This window comes from Pteropus alecto, unplaced genomic scaffold (genome assembly GCF_000325575.1).
Source record: "Pteropus alecto unplaced genomic scaffold, ASM32557v1 scaffold106, whole genome shotgun sequence".
NCBI classification, from domain to species: domain Eukaryota; kingdom Metazoa; phylum Chordata; class Mammalia; order Chiroptera; family Pteropodidae; genus Pteropus; species Pteropus alecto.
The window spans coordinates 9,873,892-9,883,910 of record NW_006442103.1 but is presented as its reverse complement, the minus strand read 5'-3'; the positions used below and the strand labels follow the sequence as shown (position 1 = coordinate 9,883,910).

The window sequence follows — 10,019 nt, the reverse complement described above, 5'->3', positions numbered from 1 at the left end:
GTGAAAAGGCAAGTCAGACTGGGAGAAAAGACCTGCAATATATATATTATTTGAGAAGGTCTTGTACCCAGAATAGATCGAAATTCCTACAAATCGATGACACACAAATAAAAATTGGTCAACAGGATTGAACAGATACTGTCCCAATAACAGTCTGTCCAAACACTCACAAGTATATGCAAAAGTGTTCAATATCTTTAGTCATAAAAAAAAGTAAATGAAAACCACACTGATATACCACTACCCGTCCATCGAAATGGCTAAAATTGAAGGGACTGACAATATCAAGGGCAAGGATGCAGAGCAACTGGAACTTTTGTATCACTGGTGGGAATACCAATTGCTACAACCACTTTGGAAAAATATTTGATAATATCTACTAAATCTAACATGTGCAGACCCTATGACCAGCAATTCCACTCCTGGGTACCAACCCAACAGGAATGAGTACTTATGTCTACCAAAAGACACATAACAATGTTCATAGCACCTTATTCTTAATACCCTCAAACTGTTAACAATCCAAGTCCATCCACAGAATTGGCTGGTATATTTACAAAATGGAGTACTGTACAGCCATGAAAAAGAACCAACCATAAGAACATGCAATCATCTTACAGACATCATTTTGAGAAAAAAGCCACATAAAAAAGTATATATTATACAAGACCATTTACACAAAGTTCAAAATCAGGCAAAAGTAATTTATGGTGGCAGTGTCACCAGGTTGTGCCACCACATTATTAGTTAGTTAATCCTTAAACTTTTATTTCTTGTCTTTTCTCCTCTACTGTATCCCATGATGAAACAGGCTGAACTGGACAGGAAAGTGCAGAAATTCCAGAAATAGCTAAGCCAGCCCACAAGGACCACAAAAGAGACCCAAGGACATGGCTAAGAAACCGGTTTGCACCGGAAGGATCCAAGATGGCGCTGAAACCTGTTGCCAGGTGATCTTTTGACGAACTTTCCTTTGGTGGCATGCTAGAAATCATGCCCATGGGTAGAGCCTTAACATTACATGAGACATGTGATGTATGGCCATGCATGTTCCAAGTGTGTTTAGAAACTACCACATGCTCCCCCACACTGCGGAGAACTTCCCACTCTTTTCTGGGAGATCTCCACCCCTGAACCCACCTGCCTCTCATCAATCCTTAAGACTCTCCGAATTTCCTTAACTCGGGAAGGTATCTTTACAGCATAATCTCCTTCTCCTTTCTTTGATCAAAGAGTCAAGTTTCTGCTTTCTTTTACAGAATTCAGTCTCGTTATATTGCTCTAAGTGGCAATATAAGCAAAAGGACCTTATTTTGGGGTCCCTGACAGTAGATAGCGGAACACTGTTATTTTTGGAGGTGAGAAGTGACTGTGAGGGGGCACGAGGGAGCCTGCTGGGGTGCTGCAAATGTCTTAGATCTTGATCTGGGTGGTGGTTACATGGGTGTACAGATTTGTTAAATTCATCAAGCTGCACATTAAAATTTGTGCATTTCACTAAATATATTGCATCTCAATTAAAAATAAGTTTTAAAGTTTGTATATAAAATTAGTATAAATGCCACAAGAGATACATGAGATAATATATCGAGAGCACACAAGAGATGAAGTAGTACTATGGGAGCAGAATTGGGTGGCAAAGAGGGCTGGTGGGAGTGGGGGCATCTCCCAAGAAAAGGCAACAGTGATGGACATGTGAAAGAGTATGAGTGGCATAACAAGGCTAGAAAAGAGCAGGGGTCAGATGTGGGAGAGAAGCAGAAGATGAGACTAGGAAAGAAGGTGAGACTTTGTAAACTGTGTTAAGAAATTTAGATGTTTATGTTTTAAAGCTACACTGTTCAATAGGGTAGCAAGTAGCTACATATGGCTATTGAGCATTTGAAACATGACTAGCTTGAATTGAGATGTACTGTTAAGTGTAAAATATACACTAGATTTTGAAGACTTGTAAAAAAAGAATGTAAAACATCTCAGTGTTTTTTTAATATTGATTACATGTAACAAATACAACTTTCAGATTTAGTGGGTTACATAAAATATTATTACTAAAATTAATTTCATCTGTTTTTCTTTATATTTTTTAAGTGGCTACAAGAAAACTTACAATTATACCTGTGGCCCACATTATATTATATTTCTATCATAATGCACTGCTTTAAGGTATGAATGTCATTGCAAGACTTAAGCCTGGAAGTAAAATGATTAGACTTGCATTCCAAAAAGATCATACGTCCTGGGTGTGGCCAGGATGACATGTCGCTGGGTGAGACTGAAGTGAAACTGAAAGCAGTACAAAGTTATTCCAATGATAAGAGCCTGGATAAAGGCATTTACAGGAAGGGTTAAATTCAATAAATTCAATTGATAGTAAAAAGAAATCTCATTCATAAAAGCCCTTTTGGGGGAGGACAGAATTCCTGTAGTCAGCAGCAGATTTCAAGATAGGTGGAAATCTAGTGGCTTTGAAAGTAGTTGAGACAAATGTTTATCATGTCACCAAATGTGTCCTCATTGTACTACTCTGAATTCAAAGGAAGAAATTATAGTTTGAATCCTTGGAATCAGAAGAGCTGTGGTAAATTCTGTGGTACTGTGACTCTAAGTTTTGTCAGATTCCTTTGAGAGTCCTAATGGCACCTTAGAGGTCTACAGGCAGACTGATAAGTACTGTTGTAACAGAGGGCCTTGTGACGTTTGCTATGTCCATAGTCAGGGAACACAATCTGAGTTCTTAATGTGGTTCTGGGTACAAGTCCTTTTTGCAGCCAATGACTGAAGAGCCCTTACCTCTGATGTGAGGTTCAGATATAAAAGAACCTTGAGACAAAATCTGTCAATGTCCTACTTCAGCAGCTAGTGACTTGGAAAAAATCATTAACTCCCTTTGGCTGCAAAGAGAATATTGGTAAGGGATACCAGAAAAGAATAAGTGTGTTGAAAATAAACTACATAAACTGCTTTTCATATAGAAGGGCAAAGTGCCCTAAACACAGAAGACATTCACGGATTCACAAAGGTTTGTCAAGCCCTTACCAAGGAGCAGATGCAGTCCTAGGTACTGGGATTATATGTACACATATATATATATGTATATACTGTATATGTACACCCTAGGTACTGAGACATACAGATGAATAAAACACAGCCATGTCCCTGAAGAACTTATCCCCTCACCATATATCCATTCATCAGGAATTGGATAAAATTTACCATAGATGTGTGCATTATACGCAAGAGATTATCCAATACATTCAAAGACATTTAGTGCTGGACAATGGCTAGCCTAAAATCTGATATAAAAATCTAATACTTCTGATTCAGTAAAACAATGTCCAGTCTAGTTTTTCCTTCCATTTAAGTTAATTCACAGCAACTCAAACTTCATTGCATTTCAAATTCAGGCGGTGAGATCTCACAGTCGACAACTACCACATTAGAGTGACTTGAGACATAAAGAATCAGCAGACAACCCGAGTTAAATAAATATTCTCTTGGTACCCAGTAGCTTTATAAATTTAGGAAAATCAATTTTCCTAATAGAAATCCACGCCATTCTTGGATAGCGACTGCCTTTGCAGTATGCTGTCATAAACTTGGCTCTCAGCTGGTTGCCGACTTATTGCATCAGACAAAATTAATCACATGTGCTTGACAGCATCCGGCCAATCAGTGACTACTATGGTTAATCTAGGCAGAGGGTTCTATGGTTTTATTTAGTTTCATGAAAGATGGCTGGATCAGTTCCAGGTTCTAGTCCAACTCTGCAAATGTCTTTTCCGGAAAACTTGGACAAATCACAATAAAAAAAAGCCTCAATAATTACAAGCTTTTTCTTGTCTCGCCACACCCCTCTCTCTATGTCTGACCTACCATGGAAAAGTCTTCTCCTTTCTTAAAGGTATGACCACAAATCTGGGGAATAGCTTTCCCCAACGTTCCTCGATCACAGCTTTTAGAAAGGAGCGGCCTCCAAAGACCCCAAAAACTTCCAATATGGGTGGAGTGAACCTATTACGCTGCAGATGTGACTCAGTCTCAGCTGGAGCTTTTGATCTATCTAACTAGGAGACCACTGTGGCCTAGCTGCAGATGAAAAAAAGACCAGAGGCGACCTAACATAAGTGTTAGGAAAGGGGAGACCCCAAAACCTCCGCCCTGGCTTTCTTTCGGCTACCCTTGCAGCAGGAAGGCTTGACAGCTTTTAGTGCGCAGGCGTCATGCTTCTTCCCAGGCTGAGACCCAGCGATCCGCAATGAGCACGCGCGGAAGGGAGCTTACGCCAAGCCGGCAGAGGGAAAGGGGGACGGTCCCGGCTCCTCGGGTGCGTTCTGGCCGATAGGGAGAGCCTCGGAGCCACTGCAACGTGGGAGGGGGTCTGACGAAAGGTGGAAGCTGTGGCCTCAGGAGGGGTAAACGAGATCCGAGAGCCGAAATTGGGATTAGGATCGGGAGACACCCCGCGCGTACCGGTACTTACATCGTCGCCACTCGCCGTCTGCCTTCACCAGCTGATCCACTAGTCTGGGGTCCTTGAAGCGCTTCTCCTGCGTCTCTCGGATAAGAGCTGGGTCCCCTCCTTTATCCACCCGAAACAAGTCCAGATCCAGCACCATCTTCCCTCTTCCCGGGTCAACACTAAGGGAGGGGAGGACCGTACCCAAGCAGTCAGCCTGTGACCGACGCACTGCGCCGGCGCGCTGACCCGTCTCTCACCGCGCAGGCGCGGCGGGAGCGCGCGGGCGCCCCCTCTCCGCCGGAAGCGACTGTGCCGGAGGCGGGGCTGCGGGGAGGAAGGCGGGGTTCGCGGGCGTGGGCTTCTATAGCTGTGTGTGGGATTGGCCTGGCCAGCGGCTTTGTCCCAGTTTTGTGCTTTCTCCTCAGCTCTGCCCCTCTCGGTAGGGCCTCTCATTGCCCCTTAAAGGTGAGTGCCTCAGTTTCCTCCTCATGTTAAAGGACATATCTGCAAATACGATAGGTTCTTGGAAAGTGGCGCCTCCAAAAGATGCCAGTTCCCGTTTGCAAACTTGAGTCCTAAGACTGGCTCCTCTCCTTGAACCTCTGCTCTCTTCTCCATCTTGAGACAAGAGTATGGCTACATTTTTTAGTTCCGGGGTTGCTCAACTCCAGATTCCTCTCTTCTGCCTCAGAGTTAGGATACATTTCTTAATCTGATTATTGGGTAAACCAGATTATCCTTTTACCAACCCTTAAGATCATAGGATTAGGAAAGTGCAATTGAAATCTTTTAAAGAGAGACAAGACTTTTCCAAGGGAAAAATATTTAGCAGATTTGAAGGCAATACAGGGGTTGAGGTCAGGTGTTAGGTCTTTTTGAAAACAAGCAAAAGATTACATCATAACTTCATAATGTTCAGGCCTTTACAGTAAAATATTCTGGTTGCTAGTGGAGCCAAAGTTATCAAAGAATCTCCCTGATAAGGAGAGATTATTTGGAGAATTTGGGAATAGACGTTCTGTTTTCCCCTTACAGAGACTTTAGAGCCTTACTACCAATGCTCCACAGTCAGCTGTGCTAGAATCTTCTTGGTCTTATGCATGGGTTCCTGTGATGAGGATGTGGCATAGCTATCGCTACTGCCCAGCAGTCCTCTGCCAAGCCCACTCTGAGATGTAGGATGGGCTAATAGCAGTGGTGGAGCTGACAAGTAGAGATCTAGAGGGAAGCTTAGATATGGAGGTTGTCTGGGTTTGCCCCACTAAGTTTAGCTTGCCCAGGATGTTGGATTTAAAACCAGTGGAAAGAAAGTGTAGGGAGCTGCAGTCTCTGAAGAAAACATGTAAGAAGACTGTCTTCAAAGCATTGGATTCTCTGAAATCTTCTAAGGGCAAGGTCTGTGATGGGGGCTGACTATTTTTATGTCAGTGAAGGCACTGCCAAAGTGTATTGTCTACTAATTTTCAAAACAGTGATGGGTGTTTTTGAGGCTGCACTGAGGCTCAGGCCTAGCGGGGAAGGACCACTGCACCAATCCTTTGAGGAGGTATTAGTATAATTGGAAGGATGACCTTAAAATTCTAGCCTCTCCAGATTTCAGTTTACAATTAATCTTATTATTAGATTACAAGCATCTTTCTTTAAAATGCTCACATTACTTGATAAATATAAGAAATTCACGTAATAGCATACTTCATTTATCAGCTTAGAATCATAGGATTTTTCAAGCAGGAGGGAAATCTGTTAGCTATCTGTAGCCTAATAATTCTTAATCTCTTCATCACCTGTCCCTCGTGTTTTGAATTATTTTGTCTTAACAAATATGATTTAAAGAACAATAATTCTTTTCCCTCATTAATCAAACATACACGCTGCCAACTAGAATTTCTGATTAGCAGGAAGTAACCAGTGTTACTACACTGAGTAAAATTTCTGCCAGAAGCTAACACAAAAACAAATCAATATAATACTTTAGTTATGGAGGGATGGTGTGAAGCCATACTACTTTTGGATGTGTGGTTTCTTTTGGCCTTTAATACTGAGAAGAGCTCTTGGGTGCTGCATCAGAGGACTCAGGGGTTCAAAGACTGCCAACTGGAAAACACATTAACCCCTTTTATCCTCTATATAATGAAATTGAGGCCCAGGGAATTTAAGTGATGGAACCAAAACCTGAATACTGGTAAATGCCTAAGATAGTCTATGTTTGGGCTTGTCCCTTTGTCAGCATTCCTTAGCCGAAAACAGGGCCTTGAGGAACTGTCTAGAACATGTGACTTTTTCTTAGAGGTCATAGACCATTGGATATTTGCATCTTTATTGCTACAGGACGTAACACAGTGCCTTACATATGCTAGGTGCTTATTATATTTCCATTGGGTAAGTGAGTTGCAGGGAGTAGGCTGAGGGGTAGATCATTGCAGGTTTAGGGAGCAGGACCCTAGGTGAGATACTGCCTTGGAGATTCTGGGCAGCTAATGGGCAGCCCAGGGAGAATGAGTACCTGTAGGAAGGAAGCAAGAAAAGAGAATGGGGCACCCAGCCATAAATGCCATCCTCAGAGTTCCCCAGTTCAGAGCTGGCTAATGTGGGAGGGCTCTTTCGGGTCTCATTTAGCACTTCTTGGCTCTTTGTTTCTTTTTGTTTGTTTGTTTGTTTTGGATTTGGAGTAGGATTTCTCAGTGTTTTACAAGCATGCCTTATCCTCTCACTGGTCTGCCAGAAGCCTACAGTGACTACCTGTTGCTCAGGACAATGTGCAAACATAGATTGCAAGGCCCATCATGATCTGCGCCTCTAACAGAATGAGTTAGTTATCTCTTGGCATTACCCTCACTCCATACTCCCCCTACCAAGCTACTTGTGGTTCCCTTTTCTTGCCTCTGAGCCTTTGTACAAGCTCCTCCTACCTGAAACTTCCTTTCCCTCCCCTTTTCCTCCAAACTGGCTAATTTCTTCCTCCAGGAAGACTTATCTGATACCCTCTTTGCTCCATCCCCTCGATTGGTTTGGCATCTTTCTAGGTTCTCACAGTACAGTAGCATTTATCATACTATTTCAGGAGGAGCTGACAACCCAAACTCCAGTTCTCAGCTGCCTACTCCCTTCTATCAGAGAGACACGGTAACAAAAGAAGTCCCATTTTAAAATAGAATGAGTCAGAGAAAGCTGCCAGAACTTGGGTGACTTTGATCTTGCCTCTCTCTCTACTAGAACTGGAATGAGGCATCAATTCTACCACACTGTGGTTCAGGGAATTGCATTTTATGTGAGATTGTTAACTTCAGGACTAAGATGGAATTATTTATATTCCATACTCTCCTTGAATAACTCTTCAGTTACTCATAAAGTTTTGTATATGCAACCCTACATCAAGTTCTCTATCTGCAATAGCCATTGTTGCTTTATGGTTCTCCATCAATTAAATGTCTTTAAGTTTTAGTCCAGGTCATTAATATCTTCTTGTCTGGTCACCTGACAGTGTGATTGAGAAGCCCTTAAAATTATTCACAAAATCCACCCTCTCTTCCCCTAGTTTCAAGCTTGGTTATGTCTGCAGCTTGTTTGATACATTGGGATTCTACACAGTATATGGTTGAATTCATGTGAATTAATTGTTTCTTCCCTGTTGTATCCCCAGTGGGTATGCCAGAAAAGGTTTCACAGTGGGGTGACTTTGAAGACGAGGTGGGCATCTGTCAGGTGAAAAGTAAGGAGAGGGGCAGAGGCAGAGGCATATGCCAAAGCAGGGAGGTTCGAGTGTAGGGTGGGCTATTAGGGACCTTACACTTCACATGACTAAATCCGTTGGAGGTACACTTCATCTATTATGATGAGGATGGTACCTACCTGTAGGACTGTTCTAAGAACCCAGTAGGTAATGCTATGAAAGCACTTAGTCCAGGCTTGACACATAGAGACGGCCACATTAATGCCTGTTTCCTTTTCTACTTTCCTTCTTAAGAGGAAGGTAAATGTCACACCTACTTACAGACTTTATCCTATAAGCAGGGTTGATATTTAAAATATTTAACCATCAATACAACCCAGGTACCACCTAGTCAGAACAGATGTAGGTCAAAACCAACCAGCTGAGGGAATTCTTTCTAGGGATTTAAGTGCCCTCAACTAGAATGAAGAAAAGCGCTGAGGCAGGAAAACCCCAATCCCCTGGGAAATTGATGTCCTCTAGGCCTTTATCCACACTAGTCTGTAACAGTTCACCTCAGACCCAAACAAACTAATTTTACTTATGTTTGTGGACACGTTATGTGGCTGACCTTGGTGCCACCATCAAGAAAACTGAACTAGAATGGAAAAGAACTAGCATGTCAAGTGTTTTATGTTCTCTCTTTTGACTCTCACCCAATCTTGGGAGGTGAGGAATCTTTAGATGCATTTTATTATTGTGAAAACTGAGACTTTGGTTGTTGGCTGATTCCTCATCAGGTGGTGAGAGGCTTCTAGCCTAGGGCTGTATTGCTCCACAGTTTGCTTCTTTTATCTGTAACTTTTGGGGGTCTAAAATCCTTCTCTTCAGTTTTAGCTTCAAGGACATTTACCATTTCTCACTCATTTATCTAGCCATCCAACCCATGTTTAAGAAAAACAACTTGAAAGGTATGTTTTTATTTCACACACAAAAAAGTGACATGCAATACCCATCCCCAAACAAACCACAAACTCTCAGAATACAGATTAAAAAGGAAATCCAACCAGTCTGGATGAGACAGAAATTTGGTTTCACAAAGCTGAAAAATTTGTTACAAATTCTGTTATATAAATATAGTCAGTCATCTTTAATGTCAAGTCAGATTTTAAAAAAAAGTGTTGGGATAAGAAATCCCCTGGTCCTAGAATACACCACAATCTCCATTTGTATGCCCAGCCAAATGTAGGTGACACCTACATGAGGAGAGCTCCTTGTGTATTCTAGGACTCTAGGTAACCAAATGGAGTTTAACCTGAGCCCACACTGCCTCCCCCAATAGCTTATGCAAACTACAGTAGCCTTAGTTGAAGGGCTAAAGGCTTTTCCCGTATACCATCTATCGTGTCTGTTCTAAAATCGGTTGTAGTGATGGACGCACAATTCTATGAGTATACTAAAATCCATCGAATTGTACATTTTAAATGAGTGAGTTGTATAGTATTTGAATTACATCTCAAAAGAGCTGTTGAAAAATTTTTAACGTGTTTCAGTTGCTAGGGGAGCAATAGGTGACCCTGATAGCATAACTGAGTTACTGGAAGGACACAGGGAAGGAAGATCCACAGAAGTTGTACAGTAAGGAATAGTAGAAAGGAGATCCTTAAAGTATTATGACTAATCAGTGGAGTTTGAGGTTGCCTTGGGAGCATTCCGTTTCAAGATGTCAGAATAAAGATGTCAACTGAGTATGTTCTATGCCCTACTGCTACTAGAATAGCCTAAAGATTTTCTGTGGGCTTTGTCACAAAAGCAAGTTATTCAGTGGGCAAGCGGATGCCCAGGGTATTGCCGAGGATGCAGAAAACCTTAGGCTGGAGCTCAGGAGCTAGCTATCTGCATTCATTTGGA

At 42.0% G+C, this 10,019-nt stretch overlaps 2 protein-coding genes across 4 annotated transcripts in view; one reads left to right on the top strand and one right to left on the bottom strand.

Annotated features, from left to right (window-relative positions):
* SARS (seryl-tRNA synthetase) overlaps positions 1 to 4,702 on the bottom strand; it is a 17,076-nt gene extending 12,374 nt beyond the window's left edge. Inside the window, exon 1 of the mRNA XM_006919592.3 lies at positions 4,481 to 4,702. Within this exon, the coding sequence (XP_006919654.1) occupies positions 4,481 to 4,616 (136 nt within the window). The 5' untranslated portion in view covers positions 4,617 to 4,702. The remainder of the gene's footprint in view (positions 1 to 4,480) is intronic.
* A 116-nt stretch (positions 4,703 to 4,818) lies between these two features.
* Positions 4,819 to 10,019, top strand: part of CUNH1orf194 (chromosome unknown C1orf194 homolog) — a 72,049-nt gene continuing 66,848 nt past the window's right edge. For all 3 annotated transcript variants that reach the window (XR_003042456.1, XM_015595420.2, XM_025038488.1), the window contains exon 1: positions 4,819 to 4,924. The gene's annotated coding sequence lies outside the window, so the exon portion shown is untranslated. The remainder of the gene's footprint in view (positions 4,925 to 10,019) is intronic.